This window comes from Hemitrygon akajei, chromosome 16 (genome assembly GCF_048418815.1).
Source record: "Hemitrygon akajei chromosome 16, sHemAka1.3, whole genome shotgun sequence".
NCBI lineage: Eukaryota > Metazoa > Chordata > Chondrichthyes > Myliobatiformes > Dasyatidae > Hemitrygon > Hemitrygon akajei.
In genome coordinates, this window is record NC_133139.1 from 25,369,544 (window position 1) to 25,387,051 (window position 17,508).

Consider the following 17,508-nt stretch of genomic DNA (forward strand, 5'->3'; position numbering starts at 1 on the left):
AGTTTTGATCATTAAAAGTTGGCATTCCAGTCTTGATTGACTGAATTGGTCAATGGTAATTTTGTTTTAAGTAGCTGGTAGATGGAAATCTGCTTGCCATTTCAGGTGAAAGAAGAAAACTGGTGCCAGTTTTGGCTCCAAACAAGATGACTGTTGTGTTTAGTCAGAAACTGAGCACTACATTACAGACTACATCTTCATGCACAGTATTCTGACTATAATTGTCATATGGCCTTATTGTATACTTACAGTGATCAAAATGTTATACCATCAGAACATATTCCAGATCAAATAATCCATCTATTCTTTATGCTCTAAGCCACTTTGAAGGAACAGATGGAAGGACGCTAATCAAAATCCTGACCACAGACAGTGGCACATACAGCAGGTGTGAACATAGTGGGTACTGTGGAATAAAGCCATGTTTTATGTTTCCAGTTTGTAGAAATAAATTCCATTACATTTTGATTGAACAGTGAGTTTCATCCTTCTGAAAATCTTGTGAAGCGGTTAGAGTAATTGAAGGATGAACTTTCTCACTGCAGTTTTACAAATGATTCTCAGAGTAACGTTTCTCTTTGCCTTGGCCAAGGTCCAATGACGTCAAAGCACCAGTGGGTCAAAAGAAATTGAAACTGTAGCTATTGAATCACAGTCGCTACATTCTGTTATCTAGATTCAATTTTCTGTTAGTTCTTTATAATATTAGAATCTATCTTTTATATCAATGAGCCCTTTGGACATTCATACTTAAAGATGTTACCTGAATGAACAGCAGCTATATGATCTAATAGCCTTGTGGTTTTTAGATTGATTATATTTGACCCCTTGGAACTATTACACAAGTCTCATTTTACATGGTCTAGCACAATGTTAAATCTGTTATACAGCAGAGGTTCTGAAGAGTAAAATGTAGTTCTTGTTACTGGTATTGTATTACAGGTTTTAACATTTGGCTGCAAACTTGTTTTTTTTAAGATCTATAATAAGCCTTGTGTAACTTAAGTAGCACACACAAAATGCTGGAGGAGCTCAGCAGGTCAGGCAGCTTCTATGGAAATGAATAAACAGTCGATGCTTTGGGCTGCCACCTTTCTTCAGGACTGGAAAGGAAGGGGGAAGGTGCCAGAATAAAAAGGTGGGAGGAGGGAAGGGGGCTTTGCTAGGTAACAGGTGAAGCCAGGTGGGTGGGGAAAAGTAAAGGGCTGGAGAAGAAGGAATCTAATAGAACAGAGTGGATCAGGGGAGAAAAGGAGGAAGCCAGGGGCACTGGTGGGGGGGGGGGGGGTGATTGGCAGGGGAGAAAAGGTAAGAGGCCAGAATGGGAAATAGAAGAGGAGGGGAATAATACTGGAAGGAGAAATCGGCGTTCGTGCCATCAGGTTGGTGGCTACCTAGGCAGATTGAGGTATTGTTCCTCTATCCTGAGAGTGGCTAAAGAGGAGGTCACAAACTGACATCTTGAACAAGAGTAGGGATGGGAATTAAAGTGGTTGGCCACCGAGAAATACTGCTTTTGGTAGATGGAGCAACGGTGCTTGATAAAGTGGTCCCCCAACTTATGTATGTCAGGTTTCACCAATGTAGAGGAGGCCGTATCAAGAACACCGGATAGAATAGATGACCCCAACAAATTTTCAGGTGAAGTGTTGCCTCATCTGGAAGGGCAGTTTGGGTCCCTGAATGGAGGTAAGGGTAGAGGTGAATGGACAGCTGTAGCATTTCTCTTGCTTGCAGAGATATGTGCCAGCAGGAAGGTTAGTGGGGAGGGATGTCTGGACAAGAGAATTGTGGAGGGAGCAATCGTTACTGAAAGCAGAGTAGGGGGTAGTAAATAGGAGCGCTTGGTTGAGCACCTCTACTCTATCCGCCAGAAGTTGACTTTCCCAGTGGCCAACCATCTTAATTCCTATCCCCATTCCCATTCCGACATGGCCTTCTCATTTGCCATGATGATGCTACTCGGAGGAGCAACACCTCTTATTCCGGAGGTAGCCTCCAACCTGATTGCATGAATATCAATTTCTCCTTCCCATTCTCCCCTTTCCCTCTTGTATTTCCTGCTCTGAATCCTTGCATCTTCTCCTCACCTTTCTATCATCTCCCTCTGGTGCCCCCACTTTCTTCTTTCTCCCCATCCATTTTCTACAGCCCTGTCTCTTCTCACCCACCTGTCTTGACTAGCTTATAGATAGTCCTCCTTCCTCTCCCCCCTCCCCCCCCCACCATTTTATTCTGGCTCCTTCCCCTTTCCAGTCCAGAAGAAGGATCTTGGCATGAAACATTGTGTAGCATCATTTCCATATATGCTGCCTGACCTGCTGAGTTTCTGCAGCATTTTGTGTGTTACTCTGGGTTTCCAGATACGCAGAATCTCTTGTGTTTGTGTACCTTAAATAACAGTTTGGCTTGGTGATTCCTGTCTTCTGCTTAAGAGTTTGATTACACATTCTTGCCTATCAACATTGGGCAAAGTACACTAAAGCTGACAAGAATCCTCTTTGTACAGTGCTGATAATAGCAGGGATAGTGGAGCCTTACTGAGGTACTGTACAGGTATTGCTTTCATTATTTACTGTGCCAAGTATTCAGTCATCTGGTATATTATGGCAATATGGGAAGTAATACTTGATGGAAGCCAAGGAGTGAAAACTCAAACTATTAGTACAATTTTTTTGTATTTATGTTAAATTCAGTAATCATTTTTATGGAGGCTATTCAGCCCAAGTTAGTACCCAGCAGACAGAGCATTGCAATTTTGTCCCATTGCCTCTCCTTGTTTCCCTATCCCTCTGTAGCTTATTCCCCCATGACTGTCAAATCCCTTTTGATTTAATTTTACAGTCTCCCTATGCTAAAGTGATTAATCTATCAATATATCTTTGGTATTAAGAGATTGAGAAGAAACCAAAGCATTTATTAGAAACCCATGAAGTCACTGGGACAAAATGCAAGCTCTCTACAGGCATCGTACAAGGTCAAAAGCAATGCATGGGCTGAATCATATTGTTGAGCAACAACTATAAGTCATAAAGCAAGAACCAGCAATTATCTTAAGTTCATTTATTCAATATTGCTAGGTAGCTGATTGTATGGTGTATCGGAGTGTGTGCTTGATGATTTGATTGAATGATTTGATCACCTCTTTTTACTGAACTTTGTTCCTGGCAACTATCTTGTAGAAACATCAGCTATTGGAACTGTAATGTGGATCTAAAGGCCTTGTATTTGCTTATTGCAAAGACTAAATGAGTAATGATAGTAGGAGGTGGAATACTATATGCATGATAGTAATATTTAGGCCTAGAAGTATAGCTATTAGAACAAGCTAAGTACAGGTGTCCCCCACTTTATGAATGTTCACTTTATGCCACTTCGGCTTAAGAAAGGTTTCATAGGAACGCTCTACCTTTGTAAGGGGGGGGGGGGCACCTGTATCTGGGAATGCTTTGACTAGGTTTGGGTATCTTAAATGTTTTGGGATAGGATGGGCAGACAATGTCCTCTTCATAACCTCAACTTGCAGAATTGGAATGTCTTTCTCTATCCATTTTTAAAGACTCTTTGGTACGTGAATCATAGCATCCTTACTGGAGCCTATTTTGTATAAAGATTGCAAATGTTGTACTCATTTATAAAGCTTGTATGGTATTCTCTGGTTTGTCAAATCCAGAGGACTCTGAAATTCAAAACAGGTTTTTGTGCACCACATCCCTTCCATTGGTTACTTCCAATGCTAGTCATACTATTAGTGTGAACCTCATTATCACCACTAGATAACCTCCACTGTCCATCTGTATATTGAAAATCAGCTAATATGTAACCCTAGCAATGCCTATTATTCAAACTTTTTATCTCTTGCCCGTTTATAATCCATGCTGCTATATTTCCTAACAGACTTCGCACTGAATCTTAAAATATTGTGGATGCTGGGAGTACTCATTCTCAACAGCATCTTTAAAGAAAGAAAGCTTCAGAGAAGACATTAACTTGAAACTTTTAAGTCAGATTTTTCTTTCTGCCAAGTGCTGCCTTACCAGAGTTTTTTTCTGTTCTATTTGATATGAGCTTGTTATGGCAGTTTGCCTTTAACAGAGCTGCAACGTTAGTTATTTTTCAGTGTAAACCTAGGTCTTTTGAAAATCTCAGTGAACCCTCTGGCAATATTTTGCCTTTAATCGAGAAAGGACTTGCAGATATGAACGCAAGGATGTATTGTTTAATAGTTGCAATATTGCATCTGTTGTAGTGTTATGGTCAAGCACTAAATCTGATGTGACTCTGAAGGAGTGCTGCACAGCTGAAGGTGACACTATTCAAGTATTGTAACACTCTTAACCTAGTCTGCATAACTAAATTAGATTATCTGGTTGTCACTGTTATATCTGTGGCTCTGTAATTTACAAAGGGGCCAAGTTAAAATGCTTGGATAGTTTGCTTTTCAGTGCCACAGGTATTAAGAATATGTTGAGTTTGGTGCATTTAGTTACTGTATTCTTGTGTCATCTAAGGATTGAAATCTCCTTCAAGTAATTCCTCAAACAGCTAGATATATTATGCAGTAAGTGTTCAGATACTGTTTTGTATTAATCTGTAGTAAATATCCCTGAGTTCATGTGATACTAGTTGTTCTGGTATGCAAGCTCTTTTGTGCCATCCATTCTGCTTTCAGCCACATTGCCCCTATTGTTTCTAGTTGCTTTTGTTTGAAAAATTGTGTTGTAGTTGCCTGCTTTTGCATTCGTGTTAATCTTACAAAGTTGTAACAGATGTTCTATTGATTGAGATGAGTGGTGAGCACAGAGGATGAGTGCCATGAATTTCAAAGGGCCATCCATTCCAATGCTAAATGAAATTAACGTGTAAAATGTGTTACTTTTTAGTGTATTGCTAGGTACCGAGCTGTAAATCGAACCTCTACAAATTATAGCACAACAAAATTGGACTATTTAGGAATTGATTTTGGTCATCAGTAGCAAATCGCTTGGAGCATTGCAATGAACTCCATTAACATTTAATTCCTGGGAAACATCCTGAGAGCTAATGGAGATGCTTAAATTGCATCCCTACTGTTGACTTCAACCACTACCTGTAGTAGTGACATGCATTCCACTTTCTCACTATTCTTTGGGTAAAGAAGTTTCTTCTGAATTTCTTACTGGGTTTCTGAATGACTGTCTTAAATTGATAATTAGCTTGTTCCCCACAAGTGAAAGCATTCACCTTGCATCCATTTTATCTAAAGCTTCACACTCTTAAAAGATCTCCTAATATGTCAGATGCCCTTCAGCCTTAATCAATTCCAGGATATGCATATCCTTTCTTTTCTGGTATCTGTATACTCTCCACTGGCTCCATATTTTTACACCGCGGCAACCAAAACTATTTGGCATACATTACCAAAGTTCAAAACAGATGCAGATAACTCGCCACTTTTCTGTCCCTCTAAAAATAAACCCTTGTGTGTGATTTGGTTTTGGGCTTGATAGTTTTGTGCAACTTTTATTGATGTACTTGTTCTAGATCTTTAATCCTCACGGCTCACACCCTCCCAAGTAATAACTAACCTATTTGTTCCTGTTGCAACCATTGCACTTCATTTGTTTACCTGCACTGCTCTTTCTCTGCAGTTACCGCACTATATTCTGCACTGTTTTCTTTTTACTACCTCTATGTACTTAATATGGCATGATCACCCTAGATAGCAAGCAAACAAGTTTTTATTTGGTTGTTTAATTAGCAGGGATTCCCAGCTTGGGGTTCAAGAACCCCTTGCTTAATGACATAAAGTTTGGGAACCCCAGTATTATAGGAAGGATGTAGACTCTTTAGTGAGGGTGCAGAGGAGTTTTACCAGGATGCTGCCTGGATTAGAGAGTGTGCCTTATTGAGTGAAGGTTGAGTGAGCTAGAGCTTTTCTCTTTGAGGTAAAGGTGGATGAGAGATGACTTGATAGAGATGTGTAAGATGATAAGAGACATTGATAGAGTGGATAGCCAGAACCTTAAGGTGAAAGAAGGAAAGTACAGTTGGGGGTGTCAGAGGTAGATGTTTTTACAGTGATAAGTGCATGGAATGCACTGCCAGGGTTGGTGGTAGAAGCAGATATATTAGGAGCATTTAAAAGACTTAGGTAGATGGTGGTGGTTTATGTGGGATGGAAGAGTTAGATTGATCTTGGAGTTAGTTAAAAGGTTGGCAAAACATTGTGGTCTGAAGGGCCTTTACTATGTTTTTGTTCTATCTGATTGTTACATTTATTCTAGCATTTACTGTTTATTTTTTCAGTCTCTAGATTATTTTTATTTTCTGATGGTAAGTTATTATTAGTCATTTTAGATAATACGACAAAACATCTGGAAATTCAAACAACACACACAAAATGCTGGTGGAACACAGCAGGCCAGGCAGCATCTATAGGGAGAAACACTGTCGACGTTTCGGGCCGAGACCCTTCGTCAGGACTAACTGAAAGGAAAGATATTAAGAGATTTGAAAGTAGGAGTGGAGGGGGAAATGCAAAATGATAGGAGAAGACCGGAGGGGGTGGGACGAAGCTAAGAGCTGGAAAGGTGATTGGCAAAAGTGATACAGAGCTGGAGAAGGGAAAGGATCATGGGACGGGAAGCCTAGGGAGAAAGAAAGAAGGAGAGGAGAGCACCAGAGGGAGATGGAGAACAGGCAGAGTGATGGGCAGAGAGAGAAAAATAAACAAATAACTAAATATGTCAGGGATGGGATAAGAAGGGGAGGAGGGGCATTAACGGAATTTAGAGAAGTCTATGTTCATGCCATCAGGTTGGAAGCTACCCAGCCAGTATATAAGCTGTTGTTCCTCCAACCTGAGTGTGGCTTCATCTTGATAGTAGAGGAGGCCATGGATAGACGTATCAGAATGGGACGTGGAATTAAAATGTGTGGCCACTGGGAGATCCTGCTTTCTCTGGTGGACTGAGCGTAGGTGTTCAGCGAAACGGTCTCCCAGTCTGCGTCGGGTCTCACCAATATATAAAAGGCCATACCGGGAGCACCGGACGCAGTACACCACTCCAGCCGACTCACAGGTGAAGTGTCACCTCACCTGGAAGGACTGTCTGGGGCCCTGAATGGTGGTGAGGGAGGAAGTGTAAGGGCAGGTGTAGCACTTGTTGCATTTACAAGGATAAGTGCCAGGAGGGAGATCGGTGGGAAGGGATGGGGGGGGGACGAGTGGACAAGGGAGTTGCATAGGGAGCAATCCCTGCGGAAAGCAGAAAGGGGGTGGAGGGAAAGATGCGCTTGGTAGTGGGATCCCGTTGGAGGTGGCGTAAGTTATGGAGAATTATACGTTGGACTTGGAGGCTGGTGGGGTGGTAGGTGAGGACAAGGGGAACCCTATCCCAAGTGGGGTGGCGGGCGGATGGGGTGAGAGCAGATGTGCGGGAAGTGGGAGAGATGCGTTTGAGAGCAGAGTTGATGGTGGAAGAAAGGAAGCCCCTTTGTTTTAAAAAAAGGTAATCTCCTTCGTCCTAGAATGAAAAGCCTCATCCTGAGAGCAGATGCGGCGGAGACGGAGGAATTGTGAGAAGGGGATAGCATTTTTGCAAGAGACAGGGTGAGAAGAGGAATAGTCCAGGTAGCTGTGAGAGTCTGTAGACTTATAGTAGATATCAGTAGATAAGCCGTCTCCAGAGATGGAGACAGAAAGATCAAGAAAGGGGAGGGAGGTGTCGGAAATGGACCAGGTAAATTTGAGGGCAGTGTGAAAGTTGGAGGCAAAGTTAATAAAGTCCACGAGCTTAGCGTGCGTGCAGGAGGCAGCGCCAATGCAGTCGTCGATGTAGCGAAGGAAAAGAGGGGGACGGATACCCGTATAGACTTGGAACATGGACTGTTCCACAAAGCCAACAAAAAGGCAGGCAGAACTGGGACCCATGCGGGTGCCCATGGCTACACCTTTGGTTTGGAGGAAGTGGGAGAAGCCAAAAGAGAAATTATTGAGAGTAAGAACTAATTCCGCTAGACGGAGGAGAGTGGTGGTAGAGGGGAATTGGTTAGGTCTGGAATCCAAAAAAAAGCAAAGAGCTTTGAGACCTTCCGGGTGGGGGATGGAGGTACATAGGGACTGGACGTCCATGGTGAAAATAAGGCGGTGGGGTCCAGGGAACTTAAAATCATTGAAAAAATTCAAAGAGTGAGAAGTGTCACGAACATAGGTGGGAAGAGATTGAACGGGGGGGGGATAAAACAGTGTCAAGGCATGCTGAAATGAGTTCGGTGGGGCAGGAGCAAGCTGAGACAATAGGTCTATCTGGACAGGCAAGTTTGTGGAACTTGGGTAGGAGGTAGAAACGGGAAGTGCGGGGTATGGGAACTATGAGGTTGGTGGCAGTGGATGGGAGATCCCCAGAGCTGATACGGTTGGTGATGGTATAGGAGACTTCTTACCCCATCCCTGACATATTTAGTTGTTTTTTTTTTCTCTCTCTCTGCCCATCACTCTGTCTGTTCTCCATCTCCCTTGGGTGCTCCCTTCTCCCTAGGCCTCCCGTCCTTTCCCTTCTCCAGCTCTGTATTACTTTTGCCAATCACCTTTCCGGCTCTTAGCTTCATCTCCCCCCCCCCCCCCCCCCCCCCCAGTCTTCTCCTATCATTTCGCATTTCCCCTTCCCCCTCCTACTTTCAAATCTCTTAGTATCTTTCAGTTAGTCCTGACGAAGGGTCTTGGCCCAAAACGTCGACAGCGTTTCTCCTTATAGATGCTGCCTGGCCTGCTGTGTTCCACCAACATTTTGTGTGAGTTGTTTGAATTTCCAGCATCTGCAAATTTCCTCATGTTTGCTCTTTGGAAAACTCAAAACTGTCTTTTAGGTGCCATCTGCTCTTTGCCAGTGTTAGGACAGTTTGCTAACTTATTCTTAGAACTGGTTTTTAACTAGAGTACTAGTAGAAACAGGCCTATTTCTGCTGGACTTCGAGCTTTAAATGTGAAGTGAATTAAAACTCCATATACAGCTTTGAAAGGTGGTGCAGAATGCTTGAGCTACCAGTTGTACTTTGTACAACTTGATTATTTGTTCAGTTGGCAATAGATTGTTGCCAAGGACACTAGTATTGGCTAAGGGGAGGGAACATTTGTGAATGACCAGATATTTGTGTACTTCTAAACCGTATTGCCGTGACAGAGAAATTGGGATAATTATTTTCATTCGTGACTGGGGCATTTTAAAATTATTTCTGTGAAGAACTTGCAAGTATATAGTTACTGGTACACACCATTATATCTTATAAATTACCAGTTGGTTCATTGACTCAGAGCAAATGAAAAGCTGTCAGAATTTTGTGAGAGTTACATTGCATCAGTAATGGTTGTCATAACAACCATGTGGACTGACTGAGAAGGGAGTTTAGTTACTGCAGAGAGCTTCTTGTGATCAGGCAGACATTTAGTCATGTGTTGTTTACTTATGCAGAATAAATTTTGTTCATAAATGCCCCAAAAGGTATTTTCCTGATTTACCTGGATTTACTTGTATTGTTTTAACTTGGTTTGGAAGAACTTTCATTCTGTTGTGAATTGCAGAGACCTAACGCAGGCACTCTTAAGTGAGAAACTAGTGACTATTTGGATGATCATCTCTATTTTCTCAAATTAATTTTAACATTGACTGCTTTCAGTTAATTATGTAAAAGGTTTCAGATTAATAGAGGTTGTTAGTTAAATGCATTTATGTTATAGTTAGGGAGTGCAGTTGCTGACTGGCAATTTTCCATCTTGTTCTGATAAGCAGTGCACTGTTTTGATTGTAAGAGTGATGACCGTTGTCCAAGTACCTGTTGCTGGCATGTTCTTGAATGATTTGAGGTTGTAATATACACTGCTGGTTTGCCAGCCATCTCACTGGAACCACTTCCTATTTCTGACTTAGTCAAATGTGGTGGAATAGTTTAAAAAACTGCACCGAGCAATTGATCAGGCTCACTTTTGTGCTGTGGGAACATCCTGACTGGAGAAGTGACTACAATGTGAAACAAGTTATATGTAAAATAGAAGCAAATTTCATTTTCATTTTCCTCATTGATCACTGTGAATGAAAACCCTTTGGCCTATGGATTGTAAATTGATAATGATTCTTCATCTTCACTCAGGTGAATGGACCAGATGGTGTTCTCCAAAATGGAGCTGTTGATGATGCAGTCGCCAAAGCAAGTCAGTTATTACCAGAACTGAACTTTGAAGAGGATGAAGAGGATACATACTACACCAAGGATCTGCCTCTGCATGCTTGCAGGTGCCATAATCTGATTCTGTTTAATAATTTAAACATTTGGTAGAATTGTGCTCTGAGACAGAATGAATCTGCTGATTGGCCTCTACTCTGTATAACTCATCGAAACATAGTTCAGCATGTAGATGCCATAAATTGTTTTAACTCATTTTGGATTAAAACGAGCCTTTTATCCTCTAGTCTCTCAGGCAATTGTGAGCACTTTGTTAGGAGGCATTGACTAAACTTCAGAGAAGTCAGTTATCTACAGTGAGAAATGGGAATTTCTCAAGGTGGTTACAAACGAATAATCAATTTTCCTGATCTATGCAATGCTCTGATGCATCCCACAGATCATATCCATAATTTTAGTAATGCTAACTGGGATCTGACCATGGAAGCTCAAACTAATTCCTTGTTTACCGTGCTCCATGTAATCATACTGTGAAACAGTCATTTATTTTGCGAATTCTGAACCTAATTTGTGGTTTGTCATTTTGCATTTGCAACTTGTTGAACACTCAACTTAGTACTGGGGTTCCCAACTTGGGGTCCACAGACAGCTTGGTTAATCATTATGAACCCCTGGCTTATTGCCATATCTTCTCCTGGCTAGCACCAAGAAAATTGTTTATTTTTTTCAAGTTTATTTTTGTATTTTGGAGAGTTCTAGGTTAATGTGCACTTGGATGTTTGGATAGTTTGTAAAAAAAAATTAATGAATGTGATTGTTTTTATTACAAAAGAAAATTTTAAATTCCAGTTTTTAATTGCTGAAGGGCTTTAATTGAATCTAGATGAAGTTTCATCAAAACAAATTCAGAAACTTGCACTATGGTCCCTCCGTACCAGGGGTGACCAACCTTTCATCTTCCATGCGTCAATTTTTTCACACACGAGTTCAGATGTGCCATACAGCTCTTGTACCCCCATTCAATTTTTGTAAAAATATGTAAATATAGACATATTTAGCATTTTACATGATATTGATTAAATATAAAAACAAGATAAACATTACTTAATGAGACTTTTAACAAATATATTTTGTCTTCTTTTGATTTCTTCCTTTTTCTTAATCACACATTCTTTCTGTAACTCAGACCCAAGCACTAGCTTCAGTTTTCCTTCTATTTCAGTCTGATGTGTTTTATAGTGTCTATTAAGATCATGTCTTCTATTATGTGAGAAAGTGTTTTCACAAACAATGTACAACGGTTTTCCTGACAGACCCGCTATAAATAAGAACTCATTTTCCCACTGTTCATTAAATTCATGCTTACTATCACTTTCTGCTTTTCTTTTGCACTGTGATGGGTAACTGAATGTAAAAACAAGGCTTAATTTTCGAAAAAGTACAAAACTACAGATGTTCACAAAGGACTAACAAAGCACAACTTCGTAGTGTGCGAGTGTCAATTGCAGACTGACTGGCAAAAACCTGTGATGTACCGACATTCCTGTTATAGATTTTTTTTCTACAGATTGGTTTTTGGTTAATACTTTATGCATGAGTAGGCTTACTTTTTTATTATTATCACTGGGGTGCAATGCGCCACTTCTGATCATCCAATGCATCATAGGTCGGCCATCCCTGCTCTTTACCTATAATCTGCTTTAAGGTTTGAACTTGGCAAAAGGTTACGACACAAATTTGTCAAGTTGTTTCTGAATTTCATGCATCAGTCACCTGCAGTGTTTCTAAAGGAACATCTTGGTACATGCTGTACCTTCACTTATAACTACATGAGGTCAAAGTAACCAGTTTGTATTTATAATCAAATTCTCTACGGGGTGTAACCCGGTATGTGGCTCTCCCTCTAGGATTTAATCAACTCCAGATGAAAAGTGGTCCATAGATTCTATTGGATGCGTTCAACAAATGTTGTTGAAACAGCTAAATTGTGTGATTTTCTAAGTTTGTCTGAATATAATATTTTGCTGGGTATAAACTTGTTATTTAGTATGTTATTGGTATATTTTTCCAATCTGTGTAGAGATTGTGATATTAGAATAAAGAACTCCACTGCCCTAAGCAAGAAAGCATTCCCCTGAACTAATTCTTAAGCAGAAGTTAATCCTAATACATCAGGCTCATTGGTTGAGTGGGGAGAAAGCTGTTTAAATGAGCAGTTTTAACAAAATGTTTTTCCTTTTTGACTTCTGAATTAATGAGGTGACCATGTGCCTCCAGTTCCCTTTTCCACACAAGCACCCAATCCCCTTCAGATTTTTTTAATCATTCAGAAATGTGTGGACCCCTATAATTATAGATCTTTTGAACGCGGTTAATTTCATTAATTCTTTTGTTTTCAGTTACTGTGGGATTCATGATCCAGCCTGTGTAGTTTATTGCAATACCAGCAAGAAATGGTTCTGTAATGGCCGTGGAAACACTTCTGGCAGGTGAGTTGGGAGTTTTGTTTTTAAACAACTTGAACTGGTTTCTGAAGGAAATGTTAGTCCTCTTGGCACATTGGGCAACTCTTGAGTTTGAGTCAGTGGTTTGAATTCAGGCCTAACTCAATGGTTTGAGGTCTGACTATCCTGTAGGAGTAGGGAATTGCCATTTACTGGTTGGTCCCAACTACTGAAGTTAAATTAGTCACACCCATCTGTTGGAATTTATATAGGTTGATTGCTGTCATGCCAGTGAAAAGTAGAATTAATGAGGCATTTTGTACAGTAGCATCAACTAATTTCCCCTGGATTTAACCATGCTATATTTTATCTTATTGTGACAAGCTTGCCTTTTACAATCATGTATAATGAGTGCACTGTTTGCATTTTGACATTTTAAAGTTCTGCTTCCTATGTGCCTTATTTTTTATATACTAAATATTTATACTAAACAAAGTGTTAATCAATGCTATGTGTCCCACTGCAGCTTGTTTGGTAACTCCAAGGTAAGTTGAATAGAATAAAGTTAAATTTATTTATCTTTTGTTTACAATAAAAAATCCATCCACAATTTGGTTTGTTCACAAAGGGATTCCTTTATTTTAATATTTTCATTTGACAGCTAAAGTGTCATGAAATTAAGACGTTAGCATTTAATGGTTAATCTAATATAGATCACTAGTATTGCTGCATTGCTTCAAGGTGTTGGACGATGGTGATTTTGTGGCAGATGGTGAGGGGAGTGTAAGCTGTCATATCAACTGTGGGAGCAGTGACTGATAGGACAGTGGAGGAGGAGAATTAAACTAAGAATGATCGACTTTGTTCTTTTAAAAGGATTTTTTTAAATTGTAATGAAAATTTAATTATAAATAAGTTTAGCTTTATTCTATATGCCTTGGAGTTGGCAAACTTGCTGTAGTGGGATGCTTACAGCATTGAGTAAATAATTCATGAGGTTAAATCTCTATACTAAGTTTGTGTCCAAACAACTTCAAAGCTTCACAGTTTTATTAAATATTGCTCATCAATATCAGGTCTTTTATCTCCAGCATGTGATGTGAAATCTGTTAACTTAGCAGCAGTTACATGCAATACATAATCTAGAAGAAAAAATAAAATAGTAACAGTAAACAAATCTTATTCAGCCTGTATAAATCTTAATACAGTATACATATACTGAATAGATTAAAAATCGTGCAAAGTACAGAAATACTATATATTAAAAAATCAAAGTACATTTGAAAACATCTTTGTATATATTGAATATTAAGGGAATCACATGATTCTGGGGTTGGTACAGGATAGGGGTGCTAAGGTTCTAGATCTGCCATCATAATGAATCGTGGAACAAGGGCTAGGGGCCCAATTGTTACTGGCTTTTCTTATGTTCTTGTAGGCCACTGTGACATCAGTAACACTGATTCAAGTCAAAAGAGATTTGAGTACACAATCTAGTGACATTTCCATACAATACTGGGGAGATGCTGCATGCTGGGATGCCAGCTTTCAATTGCAATACTGAAGCAAAGCCCATCTGTCTGTAACTAATCCCATGTCACATTTGGAAAACGAAGAGAGTGTTTTCCCTTGTGCCCAGGCTAATATTTATCTCTCAACAAACATCACCAAAACAGTTTAACTAGTTTATCTAAAAGCTTTCTGTTTGTAAACTGGTTGCACTATTTGCCCGGAAAAAATACTTGATTAATTACGGCCCCTTGAGACTTCCGAAAGATGCGAAGGTTGCTCTGTAAAAAAAAGTTGAAATCGTTTTTATTCTTGGTGTTAAGAAACATTGAGTTTAATTTGTTGGGTAAAAGCCTGCCTTTCAGTTCTGAAGTTTTGTAACTGTTCTTTTCATTCTAACCTTGCTCTTTTGCAGCCATATTGTAAACCACCTGGTGAGAGCCAAATGTAAGGAGGTGACTCTCCATAAAGATGGGCCGCTGGGGGAGACTGTCCTGGAGTGCTACAACTGTGGGTGCAGGAATGTATTTCTTCTTGGCTTTATCCCTGCTAAGGCTGATTCTGTAGTTGTGCTACTCTGCAGGTGAGTGAGTTTGGTGTGAGACTACAGAGAATAGAAAATTTAAGAGTCAGCTGATAAAAATGTTCAGACTTAGTTAAACTCTTGGGGTTGTGGAGAAATTCCAGGAGAATGAACAGGTAAGAATGAAATTAAAAGTTGAGACTGACAAACTAGAATTTGGTCAGAGGTGAATATTAATTAAACTAAGAAGGTAAAGAACCTGCCTTTGATTAATTGCAAGTTTAAAAAAAAACATCTGGAGCAGAAATGGTGTGCACTATTATACTTCGTAAATTAGTAACTAATTTTAAAAAGTGTAGTGGAGGAGGACTGACAGATAACTAATTTTATATAAGAATTTCAATTACAAAATCAAAATACAATTTCTGATGTTGTAGATGGCATCAATTGGGATCATTGGTATTGAGTTGATAGCAGTACAGAGCTGATGGACCAAATGGCATTTGGTGTTACAATTTTTCTAATTCTTTCAGTTATACACCTTTTAAGTAATGAAAGGCTTTGATAGAATAGACATCACATTTCCATTTGTCGAAAGCAATCCTTGAGAATAGCATGGGATAGAAGTCAGAATTCAACTGAAAATAGTGACAAAGTGAAAATGTCTACTTTATGGCATGGTTGAGGCTAATAATCTGGGTTTATTTAAGAGGAAACCAAGCACATGAATTCTGTAGACACTGGAAATTCGGGATAACACATGCACTACAATGATTTGGGCACCATGGTAGCTCGGGGTGTTTCAGAGTTTAGCTCTGTCGTTCTGTAAGGATTCTTTGTCCTCGTAAAAATGCGTGGATTTTCCCCGCATGCTCCAGTTTGCTCACACAGTGCAGACATACACCAGGTACGTTAATTGTTTATTGTAAATTGTCCTGTAATTATTTTAGGGGTAATTGGTTTTGAGAGGTTGCTGGGGCATTGTAGCTCGAAGGGCCAGAATGGCCAACTCTGTTCTGTATCAATAAGTAAACAAATAATGCTGGTGGGACTCAGCAGTTCAGCAAAAGGAAACTAGTGAGCACAGGATGAAATAAACATTAAGAAGTATTCTGGTGTGTTAATGTAGACAGTTTTATACCTGTGAAGTCTAATATGACTTTAGGTTTAAGTATGGTTATGCTGAAATTGCTGATTTTTCTTATTGGAAAATATTCTTAACAGGGAGACAAGCCAGTTTTCTCAAGGTATTGAACCTGTGCATTTTGGGGAAATCATGCATGGTATGCATGAATAGATTATGAACAAGGACTGCCTGTTATTCTAACAGGATTCATTCTTAAAACTAGCTACTGATTATGCTACTGTGAAACCAGTGTTAACTGTTGGAACTTTATCTAAATTGGGAATGATTATTTCAGCAATGGAAGGGCCAAATTTCCCAGGTACTGGTGTTATTGGACAGGTGAAGTCGATTAAAATAACAGTTGCTTCCTTCCTAACTGTTTTATATTTGTATTTCACATTTACAAATAAAGAAAATACTGGAAATACTCAAATCATGCAGCATCTGGAGAGAGAGAAACTTGGCCATCTTGTGTTTACTTACATTGCTTCTGTGTAGAATAAAAAGAGTAGAAAGAAACTCTGAAGTCCATTTAATCATCTGCAACCCGAGGGTGATCAACATCTTTGGTAGATGTCATTTGACTTGCTATCCCTTCATTTTGTTCTAGGTTTGAACAATCAGTCTGTAAGTAAATTAATCCACCTGTTCTCTCCACATTCATTGGACACAGACTGATCACAACATACTAGTGGCTTTCCTTGACCAGTAATTCTGTGGTCATGTTTAATATTCTCTGGATGTTTAAATGGTTTGTCATGAATGAGCCATAATTACTTCTGTTAAATAGTGGAAGCACTGAAGCTACAGTCTCTAAGCTGATACCAGAAATTCCCCTGACTGTCGCACTTTTAAGTGTGTCCTGCTTTTCCTATATTTTTAAATTCTCTTTATAAAATCAGTCTGTTTCTTGCACTGTTGCGTCGTCCTGACTGCTTCACCTGCAGCTATCTGAAGGGTCTCGGCCTGAAATGTCAACTGTACTACTTATAAATGCTGCCTGGCCTGGTGTGTTCCACCAGCATTTTGTGTGTGTTGCTTGAATTTCCAGCATTTGCAGATTTCCTCGTATTTGCGTACTGAAATCTTTCTATCTGTCTTTATTCAAATTCACCTGACTATCTTTAACAAAATTGCAGCACCTTTAAAACTTTGCTGTTCATATCTTATACCGCACTAATTTTGGTTGTCCAGTTTATGATTTATGGCTCATTGTTCCTCACAGTTCATTTTTAATTCCCTTCCTTAGCTTCTCTCTGTCTCTAACTATCAGGACTGCTCCTCTTTGCCTTATTTATGTATTTTAAATGTCCATAACACCAGTAATTTGCACTCTGGCTTTAAGCACTTCTTTTTCCATTAAAATTGCAAGATCACTGCTTATCAAGTAAAGAATGCCTTTTTCCATATAATGCTCATCAATCATGTTCTATATTTATTGCTTATTTACTGATTATTATTACTACTTTCTTTTTGTATTTGCACAATTTGTTGCCTTTTGTACACTAGTTGAGCGCCCAAGTTGGTGCTGTTCTATTATGGATGTATTGTGTACCCCTGCAGGAAAATGAATCTCAGGATTGCATATGGTGACTTATGCATTTTGATAATAAATTTACTTTGAACTTTGCATCTTCAAAACATGTTGAAACCTGCATAACACACAAAATGTTGGAGAAACTCCGCATGTGTGGAAAGGAATAGTCGGCATTTTGGGCCGAGACTCTTCATCAAGACACTGAATT

The 17,508-nt window shown here is 39.5% G+C and overlaps 1 protein-coding gene across 2 annotated transcripts in view; it reads left to right on the forward strand.

Moving 5' to 3' along the window:
• upf1 (UPF1 RNA helicase and ATPase) overlaps positions 1-17,508 on the forward strand; it is a 52,924-nt gene that overhangs the window by 10,939 nt on the left and 24,477 nt on the right. For both annotated transcript variants that reach the window (XM_073068440.1, XM_073068441.1), the window contains exons 2-4: positions 10,129-10,271; positions 12,561-12,650; positions 14,530-14,697. In XM_073068440.1, coding sequence (XP_072924541.1) covers positions 10,129-10,271; positions 12,561-12,650; positions 14,530-14,697 — 401 coding nt within the window. The remainder of the gene's footprint in view (positions 1-10,128; positions 10,272-12,560; positions 12,651-14,529; positions 14,698-17,508) is intronic.